The 24,720-nt window shown below is 46.2% G+C and overlaps 1 protein-coding gene across 1 annotated transcript in view; it reads left to right on the top strand.

Annotated features, from left to right (window-relative positions):
* The window catches only part of CNTNAP5 (contactin associated protein family member 5), a 461,788-nt gene that overhangs the window by 411,913 nt on the left and 25,155 nt on the right, over positions 1-24,720 (top strand). Inside the window, exons 20-21 of the mRNA XM_075933060.1 lie at positions 11,776-11,906; positions 14,056-14,140. Coding sequence (XP_075789175.1) covers positions 11,776-11,906; positions 14,056-14,140 — 216 coding nt within the window. The remainder of the gene's footprint in view (positions 1-11,775; positions 11,907-14,055; positions 14,141-24,720) is intronic.

Here is a 24,720-nt window from a genome sequence, read left to right as displayed (position 1 = left end):
AAACATATGCTCTTCTAAACCTCTGAGCATGAGAGACTTGTTTGAAAGGAGGAAGAGCCAAAAGCATTAAGCCAAGGACTCTGTTGGGCAGATTTCTTTTTCACTGTCCAAGAGGAAGGAGATGCAAGTGGGGCTTCATTAGCTCAATTGATGGAGATGTTTTACGCATTTGAAACACTTCAGGTTACTGAACAGTCAACTGCTGCATAGGAGACCCAAAGGGAACAGGTAGACGACTGTGATTAGATTATATAAGGTGAGGAAAGAAGAGCAGCTGTTTGTAAGTAATCTGCATGCTGCATACACACAGACTGACATTGATCATATTGACGTCTGGGACAAAAACTCAGGATCATTGGGCTGCAAACAGAGTTTCTAGTACTTGATTTTGAGCTGGAAAAGGAATGGTTTTTAGCTGTTGCAATTTTATCAAGAGCTAAGCCAGCAGAGGACAGTTTTCTACATACACCCTCTGTCCAGTGTTTTGAAAATGTCATTTGTCGAGAAAAAGTTGATGAGCTTTTATTGGACCCACTTCTGTTGGTGGGAAACGACAAACTTTTGAGGCAACATAGAGCTTTCCTTCTGGTCTGGAAAAGGTCTCTGCTACCAAGAAAAGGCTTTTCTTCAGGTCCCTAGCACCACAGTCAAATGTATGGTGGAACAGATTGCTCAGTGTAAGTAGTTCACACGTGTTGTAAGGGACCAATCGAGGCAGACTGGCCTCCATACCTCTGCCATCATAGGACAAAAAGAAGGGGTACGAGGGTGACACACGGTTGTAATAAGCCAGTGTCTCTGTTCAGTGTCTGACAGGGTAACAAATTTAAACTCCCGCATTCATCTTTTGAAAATGTTGAGGATGAGGATTGGTAAGAGATTGCTCTATGAACAGTGTTCACTCACAGCTGATAGGGTGGTTTTGTCCTTTTATCATTGCCCTATGTGAGTTCATTTGAGAGTGCAGTGATTGTCAGGTTTCACCCACACTGTTGTTATTGAAAAAGTGCACTGGATGAGGTACACCATATGTTGTGATAGGCATGTGTAGGGCCCATAGATCTTGAACGGTATATTTTCGGGGAAGGAGAGTTGATCATGGTAGAAGCGGAAAGATGTCTGAAAGTTTTGCATCTGTTGTTCTGGCAGGGTCTCATGCCACTGTGAGTTGTTGTGTCCTGGTGTGTGTGGAGTTTGCTCCCCTAATACTGCGGGACTGACAAGGCTACAAATACACTGTCTAGGCCATTTGTCGTCTTGTTGCTAGAATTTTTGAGCAGCTGACCTCAGCTACCACTGCAAAAAATGCTGCATGAAAGCTTTTGCAGACTTTTGTGCTTTATATCTATATCTGGGAAAGGCCAAACAGAACAACAAAAAAACAGCAGCCAAACACCCACAAAAACCCTTTACACCAATGTCTTTGGCAACCAATAATACTACTTTTAGCAGGATGAAACTAGAAAGTTCATGAGAATGTTTACAGGCAAATAAGTAAAGGTTGCAAATGCAAAATTTGTTTGTGTGGGTGATAATTCTGATAACAAGATCCAACCATGAAAAAGTTCTTTACAAATTACAGAAATATTCACATATTTCCTCTGAAATATATATTGGCCTATATTTTGCTACAAAACCAGTGTCATGATGAAAACTTTATATGGTGGCTATTATTACAATTATTTATTTATTTATTGTATGGCCATGCCTAGAACCTCAAGCAACATCAGGGCCCAGCTTTACATTTGGGGAAATGAGGGAGATTAAGTGACTTGTTTGATATTAACCACAAAGCCTATGCTAGAGTTGAAATTGCGCCCAGACCTCCTAAATTCTGTTCTTAATTGTGCCATCCTTTCTCTGGTCATCAGCATTAATCTGATGACGCAACAAATCTCTGTACTCAGGAACAAGTTGTTCTTGTATGTGGTCGGTTTGCTCATGGCTCTGAAATGTAAACACTACCCTGAGGCTCGCAATAAATCAAGCCAGCACTGCTGGTGTGAGAGTCAGAACCAGCAAAGTCAATGAAATGTTGGGCACTGTTGAGAAGAACCTAATGATAAAAGGCACAGGGCATTACCAGGGATTAATGGCCATCTGGATGTCGGTAATGGGCCATGACACAAGCAAGGATCATTAACCTCAGACAAGACATTCACAGGCAATACACTGCACTAAGGTGGGTTTTTTTTAATGAACTAAGCATGATGGCTGGTGCAAATCATGATCTTTAGTTTTAAGTTTGGTGCTTCATCTGGTGATCCAGAGCCATAACGAAATCAACACATTGACCGTATCATTTCTCCAACCCATTCAGTCCATAATCCATCATGGTCTCATTGCTGAACATTATTATTTCTTAATGACTACGGGGCCCATCTCTGCTTGGATGGGTGACTGTGTTGCAGAGCTTGAAAGTAGAACGGGTGGAGGATAAAAACTTGAGTTTGAAAACAAGAAGGCAGATGCACAAGTAGGTCATGCTAGTCTAATGTCCTTTATGTAAATGAAGCTCCACTAGTCTTCTCCAGCTGAGGGCTTTAGCCTATTCTTCCCATGAGTCATGAGAGATTAGTGATCAGGCATGATTCGTGTAATATGATGTGATGAGGTGAAATTTTACACTGTATTCATGTGGGAGAGAATAAACTGACTCATTTTGCAAACTTGATGCTTCAAGTGAAATCTCCAGAGTCAGATGAAAGACATCCAAGTCAAAATGTCTTGAAATACAAAGACGCGTGAACTACATAAGAACCACCATATTGGGTCAGACCAAAAAATCCAGCCAGCCCAGTCTCCTGTCTTCAGACAGCGGCCAATGCCAGGTACTTCAGAGGAAATGAACAGAAGAGGTAACCAAGTGACTCATATCCTATTTCCCATTCCCAGCTTCTGGCAAACAGAAGCTAGGGACACCATCCAGTCTAATCTAACTCCTGTTAAAGCCCTTGGAAAGGCTTGTTACATATCATGAATATTTTAACAGAGTGAGAACTTCCACATTAGTATTTATTGTATGCATTTTTTAAAGGAAGTGTCTTAAGTGCAACTGAAAGGAAGAAGAAAGGGCATGTCAGCACAAAGCAGTTTGCCTTTGCAGGGTAAAACTCGAAGGCATCAACATTGTGGATTGAAAACATGTTTCTGTGTTGGCTGGGGGTTTTATCTGGTGAAGTTGATCTCTTCACTTCTGCTCTGCCTCATCACACTGAGTCACCTGTTGGAAAACATCCTTAAAACTACCCCTGCTAAAGAGCAGCAACAGCTCCGTTAATTCACTGGGTAGAAATAGATGTAATAATCACAACAACGCCATGCTTGTTTACAGAAGCCTCGCTCCAGATCTCTAAAAGCACTGTGCAAAAGAGAGTGAGATTATCACCCGCAATTTATCAAGGGAGAAACTGAGGAACACATCTTGCTCAAGGTCACCCAGCAAATCTGAGTGATGCTTACATGATAAATTGCCTGGACGTGTGGTCAGTACATCGGTCTCTCATTCTCTGCCCTCTAATCTAACCTCCAAAGCATTTGCTTGTCTAACATTCCAAAGCTTCAAACACATGTGTGGCTTGGTTCTCACACACAGTATGGCCCCAGACCTTCAAACACACTTCCGAGTAACATTACTCATGTAGATAGTCCCGTTGAAGTCGATGGAACTGCCCATGTGAGCAAAGTTAGTCAGATGCATAAGTTGTTTGCAGGATAGGCTCTGTGGGCCCATGTAGGTGTGGGGCGCTTCCGTTTCAGCTTTGGGTGATTGTTTCTGGGTTTTGTAATGATACACAGCTGCTGCTTGATTTCCCACCCTATCCTCACCCCCGTGCATGTGCCTGATCTTTTCCCTTCTGGCTCATGGGCTACCAGGGTCGCTGCCTTGAGATGAGAATCAAGTTCCAAAACTTCTCAGGCACTGCTGCAAATGCAACTGGGCACCTAGCTACATTTTAGGTGCCTGAATGACTTTGTAAACATGGCCCATGGTGCACTTTTACACTACGTCCTATCAGGTTAAATAAATACACTAGCCAATAAATAATTATCCATTGTTGTTGGTCTTTGGAAAGACCCACACTGACCCTTAGATCTATACACTCCACTCTTGGGGAGAAGGGGTGCCAATCAAATTTTGAATAAGCATTCTCAACTCATAGCTCTGAGTACTCTATTAATCAGTGTAGCTATTTAAGACTTAATAACTAGAGTTTTCCTTTAAGACAGCAGAACAAAAAATATTTGAGCAACAGCAGCAGGATACCTCAGGAAACCAAAATCGGCAATCTCTCCTCTCCATTTTTTACGGGTGTGAAACAAACAGCAACTGCCCAATTTTCCCCCGTTCTTCCCCAAAATGTGCAAAGACTTTCTTAGTTAAAAACCACTGGCTGATTAAGAAGATGGGTCCTGTAATTCCATAATACCAGCTGCACATCCTATGAAGAGTAAATTTATTGAGTGACTGTCCCTTGGGAGAGGCTGCTAATTAAGGAGCAGGTTTCCTGCCCAGCTGTTACAAACAGAGAGAGAGAGGTCGTTCAGGTTTAAATATCCAAGCTCTAAAAGGGAAGTACAGCAGCACCAGGATTCTGCAAGCTGGCAGGGAGGTTTTTTGTGCTGCCTGGCACTGAAAACAATCGGCTCGTACCACGTGACGTGGAATTAACACCACCACATTTCTCCTAAATCATTGCAAAGGGCTTTCTGTGTGCCATTCTTTTATCGTTGGTTGTGAGTGCATAGCATTATGAATAGCCTCACTCATGTTATTTCCCCCATTTCATCAACGACGTCCCTAATTATTTGCTCTCTTAACGATTGCTGATATGCATTCTGTGGAAATAAGAAAGCAGGGTGGTCACTAGTGTAGTAGTCTGTAAGTCATTCTGTCTTCTTCTGTTGGATATATGAATGGTCCATCGACAGTGCATGGTCACAGCTGATGGATATAAGCCAGTGATCCCCATATTATTCTGATGAGCGATGCCATTAACCCCAACCCCTTCTTCTACACTCTCCCAGTGAACTCATGGAAGGGCCCTGAAACAAACAAAAGGAAGTAGATGGTGACACAACACAACAGTTTACCTGGGGAACTCACTTGAGGGGGATGTTGTGAAAGCCAAAGCTAGTATAGGGTTCAAAAAAGACTTAGATACATTTCTGGAGGACAGGACCACCAGCGTCTATTTTGTCCAAGATGGTCAGGGATGCAAATCCATGCTTTAGGTGTTGCTAAGCTCTGAGGGCCAGAAGGTGGGGCTGGATGACAAGAGATGGATCACTCAAGATTTCCCTGATCTGTTCATTCCCACTGGAGAATCTGGCATTGGCTACTGTCAGAAGAAAGGATGCTGGGATGAATGGGCCATTGGTCTAAGCCAATATGGCCACTTTCATGTTCGTAATGCCATTGGTGGTGCATGCACGAATCGCCCTGTTTAAGAAATCTTGATGTCAACACGGAGTTAAGTCTCTTTCTAGACACCTTAGCAGAGCTGGTCTGATTCCAAAGTGAGCACCATGCAGGTCCCTGGGTGAGGGGACCTTGGAAGCAAGGTCAGCATTTTTGGACTTACACGTCTACGTCAACACCCTCAGGGTAAACATTTCAAATGTACCAAAGTGGTTTAGAAGCCAGCGTATTTTTCCCTTCTCCCCCCCAAAGAACACTGCTTAGAAGCCCAAGTCTCACTGTCAGTGGGACTTCAGTACCTAAGTCACCGTGACACTTTTAAAAATGTTACTCTACGTTTTGGTACCTAAATAAGGGCCTAACTTCCAGAAGGGGTGAGTGTCTGCAGTTTCCGCTGACTTGGATGGGGTTACTGTTGATTTATACCCATGCATTTGAGACTGAAATAAGGCCCATCTGGTGTAATCATTCTCCCATTGACATTAACGGGGGCTTTGCCGTTGACGTCATTTAGAGCAGAATTGAGCCACTACTGCTTATTTCTTTTTTGTTCTCACTATGCATAGCAGGTTGTGGTAGCCATTATCAAAGAAAGAATCAGGCTTGTCAGAGGGTTGGGTTTTTTCTCTCTCGCTCTCTAAGTGTCATAGGAAGTTTGCAAACACCTCTCCTGGACTGTAATGTTGAATTAATATAGCCTCCTGTGGTCCCACTTGTGGGTTGCTGCAATAATAAAAAGGCTCGTTCATGTGCGTCACTGACGGCTTCTTAAAGAACTCCTCTGTAGCTGAGCATCGCTTGCATTTCTCCATGCTGAAATGCACACAGCTCGCTGACACTGCTGATACCCCCAGTACACAACCAGCAGAGAAAATAACGACCCTGTTCCTAAAGGAAGCTGAAAAACCCAACACCGGGGGCATGTCCTCACAGATCACACTTGGGCCAGGATGTTAGTTTGCTTGGTGCAATTTGTGTCATAGGATAATCTTTTTGTGGAGTATGCAGACGGGTCTCTGAACTACGGATGATGTGACTGTCTGGACTCTGCTTTGGATTTGTTGGGCTTAGCGTTGTTTTAAGCTGCTTTTTTTCTGCTCCTCCACTCCTGGGGTTAGGGCTGTCCCTGGTGTAGCTTGGCAAAACAGTCCCTTCACTGTGCTGAGTGAATAGCAATGGTCCCCAGGAAGTCCATGCGTAATAACCAGGCAGTACGTTGCTTGAGTCTTGTTGAGCCCATCCTTAGGCTGGATGGGGCCTGACATAGTACTATTAAACTGCTGCCCTTATGCGCCATGGCAGCCTGGCGAGGGAGGGTGTGATGACTTTTTAGAGATGTGATTTTAACATTTTCAGCATCCTATTAATGAAATATTGAAAACAAATGTTACACTCCAGGTCCTCTCAGCGAACACAGTAAACTCAGAAATTGACTGTGTATGGCTAGGGTTGGAATAGCTCTATCGCAGGTTCCATGTCTGCTAATAACTCTGGCAGGCTTTGTTCACGAGATCCTCTCGGGAGGAAGTAGAGTCACACACCAGGGATAGGAAGAGGCAGGTGGCCATTAGATCCCAGCGGTGCCCCACATTTCTTGGTGCCCTATGGAACTGCAGGTTCTATGCATGGGTAAGGAGGGCTGTGCTTGGGCATGACCACGGTTTGGAGCCAAGCCACGACTACAATGAAATGCCCAGCGCGTACTGCTGTGACGATCTTCACTCTTGTTCCAGAGACAACACTTGTGCTTTCTACACTTGCAGAGTTTTTTTGGCTGACCGTTTGGTCTGCGACAGAAACGTGCTGAATGAAAAGTGCTGGCTTGTGGTTTGATTGTTTCCCACGAGTGTTTACATGTGCAGCACTTGTAGTGCCAATGAAAGGGTTGCTTTTTGGTAGCTCTCTCGCTGCTCACCAATCCCGGACTCAAAGCGAATCAGCATTGTGGCAGGGGTGGATAGGTGCGTGTGACAGGCACCAGAAGCAGAGAGGGAGACCCAGACATCAGCCCCCGCCTCCCGCCCTGACTGTGTGTAACCCACACACCGTGGCTGTGTCTAGACTACATGCCTCTGCCGACAGAGGCATGTAGATTAGACAGATCAGCAAAGGCAAATGAAGCCGCGATTTAAATGATCGCGGCTTCATTTACATTTACATGGCTGCCGCGCTGAGCCGACAAACAGCTGATCAGCTGTTTGTCGGCTCGCGCGCTAGTCTGGACGTTCCCCCTGTTGACTTCAAAGCCCTTTGTCGGCAGCCCCGTTATTCCTCGTGGAATGAGGTTTACCGGGGCTGCCGACAAAGGGCTTTGATGTCGACAGGGGGAACATCCAGACTAGCGCGCGAGCTGACAAACAGCTGATTAGCTGTTTGTCGGCTCAGCGCGGCAGCCATGTAAATGTAAATGAAGCCGCGATCATTTAAATCACGGCTTCATTTGCCTTTGCTGAACAAACAAATCTACATGCCTCTGCCGACAGAGGCATGTAGTTTAGACGTACCCCTAGTGTGGTTCACTGACCCATGCAGTAGCACTTAGCCCATGCTGTAGAGGTCTCTTGTTCTTATCTGTTGCTGTGGTCTGAGAGCCAGCTGGCTTTTAGCTCAAAAGATAGAGGTTCCCATACTAAGCTCCAGAGGTGCCAGGTTCAAATCTGCTTGGTGGGGGTTACATGTGCACAGTACATTATAGGAGGCAGCAGGAGCGTTTCACAGCAATGGTTTGTTCTGTGTCCCAGAGCAGTGGCTGTCGGGATGGAACTATAGCATCTGTAGACAGGACTGCTGAATGTCAGAGTGACCCAGTCCTGCTCTACAATGGGGAATAGGTCTGGAGAGCAATGAAGCAAGTAAAAGCAATCCAGGGTCTGCCCTGGCACATTAGCATGAAAGGATCCGTGCAAAGAGCAAAAGGACTCACGTCAGGGTGCCTTTGGTTTTGCACCAACACTCAGCAATTCCAGTGCAAAATGTCAATGGCCAGTGAAAACGCTAGCAGGGTTTTTGCACAAAATTCTGATTTTTTGGCACTAAAGTGTAGAAGCAGTCTTCATTACTATTGTATGATAGAAATGATGCCAAAATCATAGGAACCTGAATTATGCCCATGCTCTTTTTTGGGGGGGCAGTGGCTCTGGCATCATGGAATTATTAGGAAAGGAATAGAAAATAAGACCCAGAATATTTTACTGCCCCTGTATAAAACTATGGTACGCCCACATCTGGAATACTGTGTACAGATGTGGTCTCCTCACCTCAAAAAAAAGATATTTTGGCCTTGGAAAGGGTTCAGAAAAGGGCAACTAAAATGATTAGGGGTTTGGAACGGGTCCCATATGAGGAGAGGCTAAAGAGACTGGGACTTTTCAGTTTAGAAAAAAGGAGACTGAGGGGGGAAATGATAGAGGTCTATAAAATCATGAGTGGTGTGCGGAGGGCTGATAAAGAAAAGTTATTTATTAGTTCCCTAAATAGAAGAACTAGAGGTCACCAAATGAAATTAATGGGTAGCAGGTTTAAAACGAATCAAAGAAAGTTCTTCTTCACACAGCGTGTAGTCAACCTGTGGAACTCCTTGCCAGAGGAGGCTGTGAAGGCTAGGACTATAATAGAGTTTAAAGAGAAGCTAGATAATTTCATGGAGGTTAGGTCCATAAAAGGCTATTAGCCAGGGGATAAAATGGTGTCCTTGGCCTCTGTTTGTCAGAGGCTGGAGAGAGATGGCAGGAGACAAATTGCTTGATCATTGTCTTCGGTCCACCCTCTCTGGGGCACCTGATGCTGGCCACTGTCGATAGACAGGATACTGGGCTAGAAGGACCCTTGGTCTGACCCAGTACGGCCGTTCTTATGTTCTTATGTTCATGTGACACAGAACTCCGACCCACCCGGTGATCGACATTTCAAACACAAGATTTCTTAACCATAATGAATAATCCATTTCTCTGTCTAGCTCACATTCTCCCGTCATGAAAAGATGATGTAGATCTGCCAGCATGAAAAGATTTGCTGCTGAACAAGGGCCAAAGTGATACCGGTATAAATCCTATAGAAACTCCATGGCAATTGGTAAAATTGCTTATTTATATTGATGTGAATTTGGCCCCAGACAAAAGCCCCTGTTCAAGTCAATAATTGTGGAGAGCAGCAATCCAAAGAAGTTTCAGCTGCAATTGAAAGAAAATTAATAACCATGGATGCGAGGAAATGATTCCTTCCAATCTTTACAAAAGAAAATTTCACAGGTATTGAATTGAATTTTTTTCCCTAATGCTTTCTTAGAGGAAAAAATGGACCGGAATATCAGCTTGTGTAAATCAGTGTGGCTCTGAGGCAGTCAGTGCAGTGAAGCTGGTTTACAACTGAGGCTCCGACCTATTGTTTCATAGATGATATTGCTCCAGAAAATACTTGTTAGAACAACAGCGCACTGTTCACTCCATTTGCGTGTATATGTGCATTCACACCTTTTAGCTGACCTCTCAAAACACTTAACAAACATTAATTAATCGTGTCTCATAACATCCCCGAAAGCTAGACAGGCATGTTCATATACAAGGAAATTGCAGGTAAATCTAAACAGCCCTGAACCCTTTACACTGCTGCCGGAGCCCTGCGCATCATGGTCTGGATGACTCTGAGGGCTGAGTCCCTAGCTCCACCCCTTCTACTCCAAACCCCGCCCTTTCCTCGGGGTCTGAAGCTGACCCCCCTCATATTTCCCAGGGCCCAGTGAAATCTGTCGCTAGCCCTGCCCTTTGTGTTTCCTAATGAAAGAGATGCCACCAAAAAGCCTTAATCTCAGCCATTGCTTGGTGTCTCTTTAGTGATAGGTCCTCTCAGCCTAGCTCCAGCTTAGTGTGGATTTTAATAGGAAGTCGAAAAGAGTTGTGCTGGAGTCGGGAGATTCCTTGCAGGGTAAGTTTCCATGCAATGTGATTGAGGGTGGTGGAAACTGGCCGTGTATTATTGTATTTTTAAAAATCCTAAGCCTGTTACTGACAAGCACAAATGCTCCAGAGACATCAATGGGTGTTCCAACGAGATCTCTAAGAAACTGTGCCTCTTACGTGCTTTACCGTCTCCTTCTCTTAAAACCCCTTCTGCTCTGGAAGGCCTGTGGAGTGATGAAAAGACCAATCCTCAGTAGCCTTTCCTACTTCCTCTCCTGCCTTTGGATATTCTGCGGTTTCCTTGCTCCAATGCTTTGTGGTAAACTGACCTCCCTGGATTGGCTGAGCTGTGGTAACGCTCACCTGTTAGCAAGCGTGGGGCTCGTGTGGCCTGGAAGGATAAGGACATAGAGTCCTTCTCCTGAAGCTCCTTTCTGGGGTGTTTCTGGCCCCGAGCCTGGAAGAACTCCTACTGAAATCAATGGGAGTTCAGCACCTGGTGATATGCACCCATGTGAAGAAGACCAGCATTATTCCTACACTGCTGGAAGACTTTGGGAGGACTTTGGGGGAGTATAGGACGTCTGCTGCACGAGGGCAGGACTGAAAATGTTCAGCATGTTTCAATGACTGACGTGCAAGAACTCCCAAAGATTTTCAGGTTTTGTTTTACCTGTTTACATGCTGAACTGCAAACACTTGTTCTTCACTTGTGAAAAAAGCAAGGCAAAGAATCCAGTCAGTGCATTTTTTTCCCAGAGCTTTTAAAATCACATTATTTTTCCTTACTCTTTTATGGGATGATTGATAGTGATACATATCCTTTCCTACCTTGCACACATGCAGGTTTGTTAATGTTTGGTTTCTCACAAGCAGAGAGTAGCCACAATTAATCGATTCAATTTCTGGGCTTTGTGTTTGAAAAGAAATTCCATAACTGTAGATGAATTCGAATCATTCCCATTTCCAAACAAGTACAATCTATCGCCGGCTCCAATGTCTATTACATTTCGCTTTACTGTCTTCTTGAAGAGTACCGATAATAATAAAACTCACACGTTACTCTGATCATGAAACAGCACTAGACCTGTATGCCCCCTGGTGGAAATGATCATTCATACAAAAAAGTCTAATAGAGATCAGATATGGTGCAAATGTTAAAATGTGTGCCCTATGGAGAGAGAGACATATGCCTTTAATATAAATTATTTGCTTGATCATCTCAGGCATGTTTCTGCAGAGTGGCATTTGTAAGCTGGTGTGAAAAAAGCTTCTGGTAAATTATTTGTCATGCCTTTCATTAAAGATTGACGATTTTCTTTTTTTCTAAAATCAGTGTCACAAGTGATAATGAAGAAGTTAAAAAATAAAAATAATGCTGCCTGTTGCGCAAGGCTATTGAACATATGTCGTTATGGAAGTGTCGTTTTATAAGTGGAAATGTGTTTTCCTTTTAAGGAAGCTTACAGGTGCGATACAAATTGAGTAAGGATGGCGCCCTCATTTTCACCATTGACTCTGGAAACCTTGCCAACCGGGAATTACACTGTGTGAAGATCAACAGAGAAGGAAAAGAGCTCGTCGTTCAGGTATCATTCCTACCTACCATGGTTTACTTTCAGGGTCTGATTCACTGCCTGCGCTCAACATCAATTAGTATCTTGCCTGGAAAACAGTCCTGTTGATCTCAATGGGCTTACATAGTAGGCTTTATGACATTATTGGTGCAAATACCTACTCACTGCAGGGCGTGGGGATTCTCAATATGGCCTCACTATGAGCAAGCCTGGCAAAACTTAGGTCTTACCAGGCTGAATTTTGAAACGTTGAGGCATATGATGGACTTTAAGGCCAGAAGGGACCATCATGATCACAGATCCTGCCCCCACCTCCACTCCTGAAACAGGGCCATAACATCTGAGTTATGGAAGTCTTTCAAATCTTGAGCCAAAGATTGCAAGTTATGTAGACTCCACCATTTTCCCTCTTTGAAAGGAGCAAGTGACCCAGGCCCTATATGTAACCCCTTTGCTCTGCAGAGTCTCTGCCAATCTGATCTGGGGGAAAAAACTCCTTCCCAATTTTAAATATGTTGATGAGTTAGTCCCTGGGCAAGTGAAGGAGAGCCCAGGAGAAGACCAAAGAGAACTGGAAAGAAATTCTCTGCAGCAACTCCAAGTTTTCCCCATCTATTCCTCCACCTTGGGCCACTGGAGATATTAACAAACAGGCTACGTATAGACTGGCATGATTTTCCACAAATGCTTTTAACGGAAAAGTTTTTCCGTTAAAAGCATTTGTGGAAAAAAGCGTCTAGATTGGCACGGACGCTTTTGCAGAAAAGCGTCCGTGCCAATCTAGACGCGGTTTGGCCATTTTTGCCATCGGGGCTTTTTTGCTGAAAACAGTTCTCAGCTGTCTACACTGGCCCTCTTGCGCAAAAGCATTTGTACAAGAGGGCTTTTTCCCATACGGAAGAGTCATTGTATTTGCGGAAGAACACTGACAATCTTACATTAGATCGTCAGTGTTCTTGCGCAAATTCAAAGCGGCCAGTGTAGACAGCTGGCAAGTTTAAAACTTGCCAGTCTAGACGCAGCCATAGGGATCAAAGTGGCCCCTATGCCACTGGTAGCAGCCTCATCCTACTGTTCCCTCCATATACTTGACAAGCTCAGTGCATTCTTGCATTTGAGCAAGAAGAAAAAGCACATGGAGGTACATGAGAGTCTCACAGCTTTCATGTGTATGTGTCCCAGACTTGAATGTCACCCATGGCTGGACTGCTTGACGAGGAGGAAGGACTGATAAGGTTAAATTGTGTCACTATTAGACGCACACACATCATCCCATTGGCTGCATCAGGACTAGTTGTGTCAGTGGTCACTTTAGTGACAAGGGCACAATCTAGCCTCTCGCATGCACCTGTGACGGTCTTCTATCAGCTGGCGAGAACCCCAAAGTCTCTCCCACTGCCGATCCCCAAGCATTGAATTCTCACCGCCCCTTGGATGAGTCTAACACCTGGTAGGCAGCCAGCCTGGGCTATCAAGTAACCTTGTGCTGTCCTGGTTTTCAAAGGGAGAGAGGGGAGTGAACGCACAGCAGCTTTTTGGCAAGCTTTTGCTTATTTGTTAGGGCTGAATGGTATTTTGTGTCCGTCATTAATTAGAAGAGAGAGAAGGGCAGAGACAGCAGAGGAGGCGAGAGGTGAAGAAGAGGCAGAGGACGAGAATATCGTATTTTCTTTTTTCTTCCGTTTCAGTGCATTGGCGTAAAACCTTACAGGGGTTGCCAAAGTTAATTCAGCACATAAAATAGGCGGATGGGATTCTGATCTGTGCCTCACACAAGCTTTGCGCTAATGGGTGGGATTTATCCCACATGCTGGTCTTCTACATGCAGAGTTAATCCTTGACAGTCACTGGCTTCATTTGTTTGCCTGCTTGTTGCAATCAGGGATGAATAGGTCAGAATGCTCAGTGGGGGCATGGCATAATCACTTGTCAAATATTTAAAGTTTCTCACAGGAAAGGTTTCTTTAGAGCCCTGCTGTATGAACACACTGACACACCTTTTTAGCTTTCCCTGCAAAATTAAAGCCCATTCATTGTGCGATCCGTGGGAGGCAGGCATTTTTTGTACCCAGAGCAGAGCTTTCCTAAAGGGCGGGTCTCAAGATACTTCGGGGCTCTTGGCAAGCCGCAGTAATTAACTGTGTTTATTGACCTGTTCCAGGTTGATCAAGTTCTCAAACTCAAGCAGAACCTCTCCGAGATTGACTTCAAGGCCATCAAATCACTCACATTGGGCAAGGTCACAGGTAGGTTGAGCAAATGGCATGCTGATCTGTCGATGGTCCTGGTCAGTCTCCGCAGTGACCTGTGCAGCGCGGTAGGGTGTATTTCTTTTTCGCCTGTAAGGGCTGGCTGTAACGGAGGTGTTACTTACATAGCAGCAGAAGCCCAAGGAAAAGAGTGTCGGGAGAAACTTTGGCGACATGAGTTGTTTGCCCTCACGGCCATGTTACCCTCTCTCCTCTGGCTGAGCTGGCTAGAAAGGGAAGGTGGGAAGATCCAGCGCCCCATGGCAGCACTCCTGAAGCTCACCATGTCCTGAATGACACCCCTGTGTGATGTGCAGCTGACTGCCTCCGTGACGCGGGGCAGCTCCACGATCTCACGTTCGGGCAGGGAAGAGTGGTGGCCTTTCCTGTCTCCCCCCCTTGCAGTCATATTGCCCCGTCCATGCTGCACACTGCATTAGCAAACCAAGCCCTGGGCGCTCTCAACATGTCGGAGCTGCAATTCAGTTGGCTATGTGCCAGGCCTGGTGAGCAGGGGTAGCCCTCCCCTTTACCGCTGCCCATTCACCTCCACACTGTAAGGAATCCGCCAGAAGCTTCAGACAAAGGGGCCCCCTTATGCTGTGCATGGGGCCACTTTGTGTCATATAAGTAGAGCCCTGCGGGGCTGCAAATATTTGTAGCTGCAGCCGCAAAATTGAACAGCGGATACCCGCAGATCTAATGTGGGTATCTGCCTCGGCGGATGTCAAAGTGGCGATCCACAAATTGACACGTTTCTAGACACATTTATATCTGCATCTGTATCTACAAAAATGAGCTGCGGATCATAGAATCATAGAATCATAGAGCTGGAAGAGACCTCAGGAGTCATCGAGTCCAGCCCCCTGCCCAAAGCAGGACCAATTCCAACTAAACCATCCCAGACAGGGCTTTGTCAAGCCGGGACTTAAACACGTCTAGGGATGGAGATTCCACCCCCACCCTAAGGAACCCATCTCAGTGCTTCACCACCCTCCTAGGGAAATAGTTTTTCCTAATATCCAACTTAGACCTCCTCCACTTCAACTTGAGACCATTGCTCCTTGTTCTGCCATCCGTCACTACGGTGAACAGCCTCATACTATCTTCTCTGCATCAATCTATATCCACATGTGTGGACATGGGTAGCTGCGAATATAAAGCTGATATCCATGGATTTGCAGGGCTCTACATTCATTGCTGCTCAGAACTTAATACCTTTTTATTATGTCCAATTGCTGTTGCTGGTCCCAAAGCAAACCTGGACATCCAAACCAAGCCAGCCTGCCAGTTGTAGCACCTACTGCTGAGGTCTATTCTGCCCATGCAGTTTAAAGGTTCGCTAGTGGGCCCCAAAGCCTGTGTAATTGAAAGCCGTTTTGGCAGACTCGGAAAATAGGCATCCACTTGTGTCTCCTTGGGAACTATTTATTGTCTGCAGTAAATCAGCATGCTCAGTGTCCTTCAATGCCTGCTGGTATAAGTAACAGTACCTTAGGTTGAACCTCTCTAGTCCAGCATCCTCGGGACCTGACTGGATTGGAGCTTTCAGGCAGCTCAGTTTGTGTGATGGACAGATCCCTTATCTGTTCATCTCCCTTGTCCCGTAACCTCAGGGAGCTCTGTTGTTCTTTGATTTCTGTTTTCCAGTTCTGTGGTGTCACTAGTGCCAGAAACCTTACAACCCAAATGGTGGGAGAAATGACCATTGTACTTAGACCATGCAGAATTTGGCATACAGACTAATTACTTACACAACGGTTTTAGCCCTGGGTCTTCTTCCCAAATCCAGTTTTAAATGATATTTTCCTTAATCCAACTTCTCCCCCCAATGCTCACACCCGTTCCCTACACTCCCTGTCCTAAACTGTTGTATGGTGTATGTTAAGTGCTGTTAAACAGCAGCTGTGTCCCTCCTCCTCCCCCCCAGAGGTGGCTGCCTTTCAGTCAGAAGGGTGGAACCTGAGTTGGTCAGGCTTCAGCTCTCTCAAACATGTTATCGACATTAAGTAGGAGATTTGCTTGAGTGCAAAATACAAGGTTGGCCCCACACACTTTAACTGTCAGGTCCTGTCTAAGTGAAATGATGATTATCATCATGGGTCTAGAATAAAGAGCATTGAAAATACTTCCTTGCAAATGTTCATGTATAGGTAATCTAATGGCAGATAAATCCCAACGCACCATAATAATGGACTCAAACGTAATTTTTTTTTCTTTTACCTCCATTTGTCTGTCTTTCCGCCGTTATCCAAGGGCCAGATTTTCACAAGTGTGCAGTGCTCATCCCTGAGTCCAGCTTTTCAGAAGTGCTTCGCACTTAAAAATAACCAGAAGTCCAGAGCTGTTCAGAACCCATCCCCTCTGGTTAATGAAGCACTGTTAGAAGCCTAGGTGGAAGCAGAGGTCTTGTGAAAATCTGACCCTCTGTTGCACGAGGCATGAGGGATTCGTCGGAAAAGGCTTTCCTTGTTGACCGATCCCCGTCTAGACTGCCGCTTTTTGCTGGCAAAGTGCTGCGGCGGCAAAAAGCGGTGGCCATTTTTATTCAAATGAAGCGCGGGATATTTAAATCCCGCTTCATTTGCAATAGCGATGTGCCTAATCTACATCCCTCTGTCGGCAGAGGGGTGTAGTTTAGACACACCCTGTGTCTCCTTTGAAACTCTCTGCCCCACATTTCCCTCTTTTGCCCCGTCAATTTCTCACTGCTTCATTTCAACACTCTGTACCAAGCCATCTGATCCAGTGCTGTCTAACCAGACATTTGTCACCTCTTCTGCTTTCTTGGGACTCAGTGTTTTTTTCTCCCCTTTCCTATGAGCTTAGAAACTGTAGGAGAGCTTAGAGGAGAATGTCACAAAAGAATCAAATTATTTTGTCATATTTTCCTTTGGTAACCCTGTAAAAACACAGCTGTAGCTCTTGCAAAAAACACTGTTAGGAAATAGGAAATAAGAGATTTTGAAATTACAGTGCAACTTCTCCAGTTCCTCTCGCTCTGCTCGAAAGCCACTTTCTTTTGTTTATTTCTGCACCATGGATGCCCCTTTCCTGACGTTGCCCTTGGTTTCGGTGCCGCGTTCCAGGGGTGAAATCCTGATCCATTTCAACCAACAAATGCTAGCCTGGTATCGTGAAATTGTGGCTCCATATTCTGCTTCAATACAGATTTCCAATCTAGCCCTTGGCAAGTCACTTTGGGTGCGTCTACACAGCACCCTAAACTTGAAATAAGATCCTCAATTTGTGCTACGCAAATTTTGTATCCTCTTTCAAAACTATTTTGAAATTTGGCGCATCCACACAGCACCAAATTTCAAAATAAGGTGCTATTTTGAGCCATCCCTTATCCCTCGGGCAATGAGGTTTACCAGGATGGCGAAATAGTGTGCCCGGTATTTCGAAAAATATTTCAAAATAATGAGTGGCTTGTGTAAATGCAGGGTAGATATTTTGGTATCCCGAAATAGCCATGAAGCGTAGACATATCCCCAGTCTCTCTGTAGCCTGTCTCCAAAATGAGGATAATAGCAGTTCCCTATACATTAAAGATTATGGAGATTACTCCCCCGTCTTTCCTTGGCTTGAAAGCAAAGCTTAATTTTAAATCTATGCCATAATATTCAACTGCTCATGAACATTTATTGAATTCATCCCCAGAGGATCGCACTGGTATAGGGAAATACAATGGTTCCCATACGTTGTTGCTGCTGTTGAATAGACACAGAACAAAGTTACAGAAGGACATATCCAAAGCTCATTGATTCAGTCCTTCCTTTGACATCAATGGTCATTGGATTCAGGTCCCAAGTGGCTTTTCTGGGGCATGGAGGCCAGGCATGGAACACAGATCTGAGCTCCCAATCCAGCACCTCAGCTATCAAACCATCCTTCCTTGTGACCATCTGTGCTAGTCACTAGATGCACAACCTTCCCTTTGCCTCTTCTACATCAATTGAACCTAAGGACAGGTTGAACTTCTCTAGTCCAGCATCATCAGGACCTGACCTGTCCCAAACAAGCAAATTTGCCCGTACCAGGGGAGGTCTCCTGCCACTGACCCCCAAGCATGTCACCTGCTGCGGGCAGGCTGCCCCACTAGGCAATCCTGTACCCCCTCCCCACTACAACCTGGCTGGACTTCTTGCCCAGCTATTGTTGGATCCCTGGGCTGCACAGGCTCCAGCTCCTGCTATGGGGCCCTGTTCCTGTGCTGCTGGCAGCAGCCATGGGGATCTGGCCAATCCCCACACTCTTGGGAGCTGCTGGAGGGGGCCCTGGTCCTGCACTGCCCCCAGCCCGGCTGCCGACAATGATGTCCTGCCTGTCTGACCCTCCTGCCATTAGTCTCCCAGGTTCTCTGCTCTAGGGGCATCTGTGGTCCTGCCAGACCACGGATGTTGCCAGACCAGAGAGGCCTGGATTTTAGAGGTACAACCTGTCTCTGTGTGTGTGCAAGCCTGTATCTAAAGGAATGACATCACATCGCTCAACATTTGTTTGAGTTTTCTCTGATTTTGTGAATTCACATGTTTCCGCTGCCTCTGTCCATATTTCCTTTTCAGCCACATCATGGATCATGTATTCAACATCGTTAGAACAATGTGATACAAAAGTGGCTGATAGCTCAGTGGTTGGATCTGGCTCTGCGGTTCCAACATAACTCAATCTAGCTAACCCCCTAGGCGTGTAACTTTGAAATGCCTTCGCACGGTGGTTTATTGCACACATGCTTGTGAAAGGTTTCACTCATGCTGCTACCAGCCTACTCTTGTTTTTACATCTGCTGTAAATCTGAGTTGTAGAGAGAAGAGTGTCTGACTTTCTACATGGTTACTCCTTCGCCCATCTCCAACCCCTTACTAGGAGCATTGTCATATCAGGGTCAGGGTGGGCAGCTCCAACTGGTCTTAAGGAGGTTCTGAGGATGAATATTATAAAGGCTTTACCAGCACACATTTGGGGTAACTTGAGGTGCATTTTACACGTGTAGCTGTTTTTGCTGCAAGGAGCTTAATAAAGCAGCTTTGAAGACAGAGTTGGCTGTGCAGGATAAAAGAAAAACTAGGTTGAGGGCAAGATGGCAGCAGGTAGAGATGAAATAGGAAGAGAGGGTGAAATAGGAGGTGAGGATAAGACAAGCTTCTGTTGGTCCGACATCAGACAGAAGGTAACATCATCCTGTATGTCCAGCCCATCACCTCCAAAATTACCGGTTAGCTGGTGATTTTGTCTTAATCCCAAGAGGGAACTTTTCTCTGTTTCCTGAAAGATAGTGCTCTCTAGAACAAGGCTCTGTTCTCTCTACCCGATACGTTCCTGTTCTCCCCCCCCCCCCCCCCCGCTTCCCTTTAGAGGCTTTATTTTTAGGTTGAATGGTTGTTATTTGAATTGATTGCAGCTGTCTGCTCTTGAAAGAAGTACGCCTTCCATGGTCAGCTTTCTGCGCCTTTCCGTTTTGTTGCCTCGATTGCCTCTTGTCTTATGACAATACACCACATTGTGTGCCCTATTGAAATCGAACGGGGTGGTGGTGGAGGGGCACGTTAAAATGAAGATGTCACCCATGTGATTTGACATCCAGCAAATGTCACGTTACAACCTGGAACAATGCTTCTTTGTAGCTGATACATGATCTTTAAGAATATATAGGGGTGTGAATGTGTCAAATGAGTTTGCGTGACCATGAGTTATGTTGAGCTGAAAGCTCCCAAGCACTCCCCACTGTGTGAAATGTCCCACGACTCAGGAACAAAGTGCCAGCTTGTTGCTTTGGTCTTTCCTGTCCATCGGAAAGCCTCGTGGGAGTGGTCCCTTTGCATATGACTACACTGCAGTAAAATGCTCATAGCTGGTCCAAGGCAGCTGATTCAGGTTCAAAAAAGAGCTAGACAGATTCATGGAGGTTGGGTCCATCAATACGTATTAGCTAGGATGGGCAGGAATGGTGTCCCTAGCCTCTGTCAGAGGCTAGAAATGGATGACAGGGGAGGGATCACTTGATGATTCCCGGTTCTGTTCACTCGCTCTGGGGCATCTGGCATTGGCCCCTATCAGCAGACAGGACACTGGCTAGATGGACCCAGTGTGGCTGTTCTTATGTTCTTTATGTTCAAGCTAACGGATACAGGCCAGCTGTGGCTATTTTATTCCAATATAGATGGACCCTTTAAGCCAGGGCTACTCAACACACAGCTTCCGTTTATTTGTGGCCCACAGTTTCAGTTTATGTGGGGCTCCACACACAGCATTTGAACATGGCCTCTACTGGGAATACAATCCACAATGGCGTATAATGGTCTTCTGTTGATACGCGTTTTAGTAGTTAAATTACTGGACTGTCATTGCTTCATTTAAGTCAGTTCTGCTGATATTAATAAAATGCAATATTTACCTGATTTCCACCCATATGACAGCACCTTTAATGAGCCGTGGCCAACAGGAGTTGCGATTGCCAATACCTGTGGTCGTGAAGGAGCAAGGAGCTAACCATGGTGGACTGGACCTGGCCCATGGGCCAGTATTTACCCCCCACCTCCGGTCTAGCTCAGGATGTGCATTATGTTTCTCCCAGGTCAAATCCAGTATCAGAAACGCTTCTTTGTTTCATGGCAGGACACAGTGGCCTAGTTATGCGAGTAACCACAGAATGTCTAACACCTTGTGGCACACTTTCAGACCAGATGCAGGACTGAGACCACGGTCTCCATCATTGATTCAAATCCAGCCCGTTTATTGGCCAAAGTAACCCCAAGACTGTTCAGCTACCACTGTGAAATGAGGTGGTGATGTTGGTTTAATCCTCACAAAAACCACCTTTCTATTGGTCAGGATCAGAGAAGAGGTCAAGCATTTCAAGAGCATGGAGATATAGGGATCCTTTCAGCCACCACTCTGGTCCATCTGGGACATGGTTAAGGCCCACTGAGGGAGAACTGAAACCGTTGGGGTACTCTCTTCCATTGGACTCAGTGACAAAACTCCCACTTGCAAAGGACTCCCATGAGAGAAACTCCCAAAGAGAGTGGATTTTAATCTTCTGTGTTGCCAAGCTGACTCTTATCCCAAGCATGAAATGGACTTTTAAAAATAGCTTAGTAGGAATAAAAAAAGTTCACTGAAAAATGTTCATGCTTTCTTGGTCTCACCTTCAGAAAGAAGCTTCTTTGAGCAAATTTCTCCACCATGCTAACAGCATTCGTTATGCGATCGAGGAAAATAATCATAGAATCATAGAACACTAGAACTGGAAGGGGCCTCGAGAAGTCGAGTCCAGTCCCCTGCCCTCACGGCAGGACCAAGGACCATCTAGATCATCCCTGACAGGTGTCTGCCTAACCTGCTCTTAAATATCTCCAGTGATGGAGACTCCACAACCTCCCTAGGCAATTTATTCCAGTGTTTAACCACCCTGGCAGTAAGGAAGCTTTTCCTAATGTCCAACCTAAATCTCCCTTGCTGCAGTTTAAGCCCATTGCTTGAAAATACATATTTTCAAAGGGACAGAGAACAAATAAGGAACATTGATCAAGTCCTTCTTGATTATCTTGGCCCTTTGAACACCGTTTTTTTTCCTGCCTGTTTAAAAAAAGAAATCAGCCCTTTTACTTCTGAAGAGCATTTTCTAATTGCAGCCGTATTTCCAGCAGCGCTCTGAGGACCCACTCCTACACGTTGGAGTATCTCTGTTGGGAAACACACACAGAAGGTGCAGCGTTCTGCCTGGCGGGTGTGCGCCAGTACAGAATCTCCTTGCCAGTTACGCCACTTCTCACTTGGTGCGCGTCTGTGACAGCATGGGGCGAGGATGTGCAGTTCTCAATGCGGGAGGACTTTGTGATTGAGGAGTGCCGGGTTGTTATTGAATTGTATTCTTGTATCATCCAGAGCTGCTGTTAGGATGAAAGGCCTTAATCTGTGAGGTGCTACACAGCCAAACAGAGCAACAGACAGTCCCTGTCTCCAAAGAGCTTGCAAATTGGTGTCTTAAATTGATGTATCACGGTGGCGTAGAAGTACCAGGTGTAAATCCTTAGGTTCGTTTAATTTAGAAAAGAGAAGACTGAGAGGGGACATAGCTTTCAAGCACCTAAAAGAGGGTGTTATAAGGAGGAGGGAGAGCAAATGTTCTCCTTGGCCTCTGAGGATAGATCAAGAAGCAATGGGCTTAAATTGCAGCAAGGGAGGTTTAGGTTGGACATTAGGAGAAAAATTCCGACCTGTCAGGATGATTAAATACTGGAATAAATTGCTTTAGGAGAATGTGGAATCTCCATCACCGGAAATATTTAAAAGCAGATTGGAGAGCCATCTATCTGGGAAGATCTAGCTGCTCCTGGTCCTGTCGCGAGGGCAGGGGACTGGATTCGATGACCTCCCAAGGTCCCTTCCAGCTCTAGTGTTCTATGATTCTAATACCAAATGGCATTAATTGCAAGCAGTTGGCAAACTGAGCAAGCCACGTACTCTACACAATGCTAGTACTCGGGATCTAAATAAGTTACTCGGATGTGAAACAGACATCTTGGCCTTGCCTCTATCTTAATTCAACCCTCCAGGGCTGTCCTTAGGGTTTATGGTGCCCTACGCAGGATTATTAAACTGCTGCCCCTATGCCTAGGTTTGTCAAGCAAAAAAAAAAAAAGGAACCCACCAATACATTAAAATCACGTTCCTTCACCAAGACCCCACCCCTTTGGGGCCCCACCCTCTCTGTTCCCCTCCTCTCCTCACTTGCTATCCCCAGCCATTGTACCCTCTCACTGGGTTGAGACAGGAGGTGCAGGCTCTGGGGTGGGAACGAGGGGTTTGGGTGTGGGAAGGGGTGAGAAGTGCAGGCTCTGGGAGGAAATCTGGATGCAGGAGAAGGGGACGCTGGCTCGGGGACGGGGCTCCAGGCTGGGGAGTGTTGGGTCAGGTAGATGGTTGGGGTGCTGAGAGCAAGCCACAGGCTTGTGGATGTGAGGATACAGGAGTTTGGGCTGGGGTGCCTGAGGGGCTCAGGGGCAGGGAGCCTGGGAGTATGAAGGGCTCAGGACACACATTTGCCATGTGTGGATGGTGCAGGAAAGTTATGGCAGAAGGTTGAGGATGTGGGGATGCAGGAGTTTGGGGATGTAAGAGGCTCAGGATGGGGGTTCCAGTGTATGATAGGCTCAGATTTGGGGTCAGGTGGTGCAGGAGTGTTATGATGCTGCAGTGAGATGGGGGTTTGGTCCCAATTGGGGGTATGTTGGCCAAGCTTCATTTTTAAATAAAATATTATGTAAACTCAAAAGGTTTTAACATTGTCTTTACATATGAGAGAGGCAGGGAACCTGTTTTGAGTCAGGGGTCACTGACCCACAGAAAACTCAGTTGGGGCCACACAAGTGAGATGCCAAAAAAAAAAACCCAAAAAAACCCCAAGCCTCACTAATGCAGTCCCAAGGATGCTAGCACAGCTGGCAGGGTGCTGGAGCTAGGGACAGGGTGGTGCCGGGTGCTGCGGTAGGTGGCAGGGTGCTGGGTCCAGGGACAGGCTGGTGCTGGGCGCTATGGTGGGTGGCAGGGAGTTAGGTCCGGGGACAGGGTGGTGCTGGGTTCTGGTGACAGTGTTGGTGGGGGGCAGGATACTTGTGGGGGGGTCTGGGCAGGGGACAGGGGCAGCTGGGATCAGTTCCAGGCAATCCTGTAGCACCTCTGGGAAGTGCACAACTGCCCTCCCCCTCCCCAGACAGCTGGCGTGCGAGCAGCCTGAGCAGCAGGGGCTGCTGCCCCCCAGCAACTTACCTCCATGATGCCGTCCTGCGGGGTGAGGGGGAGGGCACAGGGAGTCCCGGGAAAGAGAAGCTCTGTCTCCCTGGGAGGAGTCGTCGGCACAGCATTGTCACCCTTGTAAGCCCCGTCATCTCTTCCAGCTCCCTCCTGAGTTCTGGACCCTCCACCTCCTGCCCTGACTCCTGCTTCCCCACCTCCCTGCCCTGAGCCCCCCTCATCAGACCCTGTGTCCTGAATTCCCCCCCCCCCTGCCCTCATTCTATCACCCTCTGCCCTGAGCTGCCCCCATGTTGTGCTGAAAAGAAGCACCCGGGATCTTTTTCAGAGGGATAAGGCAACATGCCACATTTACAGAACATACATAGATTAATCAATATTTATCATATGCATATGACACGTCACACTCATGCACTCTCTCTCACACACACACAAGCACACTCCGTCTTGTTACCAAAAGTTGCTCCCCCTAACTGCACTGGCCAGGTGAGTTAGATGGGGGAGAGGTGGAGCCGGGCTTCTGTGGACAAGAGGAAAACCCGGGGTCCCTCTGCAAGACATCTCCTATTTATCCCCCTCATGCAGCCAATTAGTCATCACCTCACCTTTCTTAATGCTGCTTCAGAGAGAGTTCTTCCAAGGGTGGGCACTTGCTGCTTGACTCCCAAGGCCTCTGTATGTCCAGTCCTCTTAATGAGCTCACTTTGCAGGTATTGTCTTGGCTCTGGCTCCCAGACCTTCTCCGCCCTTGCAACTGCTGCTGGAGGGGCTCCCCTTTCATTCTCCATTCACACCTCATTCATTTCAACAGGGCAATC

Source organism: Pelodiscus sinensis, chromosome 7 (assembly GCF_049634645.1).
Source record: "Pelodiscus sinensis isolate JC-2024 chromosome 7, ASM4963464v1, whole genome shotgun sequence".
Classification (NCBI taxonomy): Eukaryota; Metazoa; Chordata; order Testudines; family Trionychidae; genus Pelodiscus; species Pelodiscus sinensis.
This window is presented reverse-complemented; position numbering and strand designations above follow the sequence as displayed.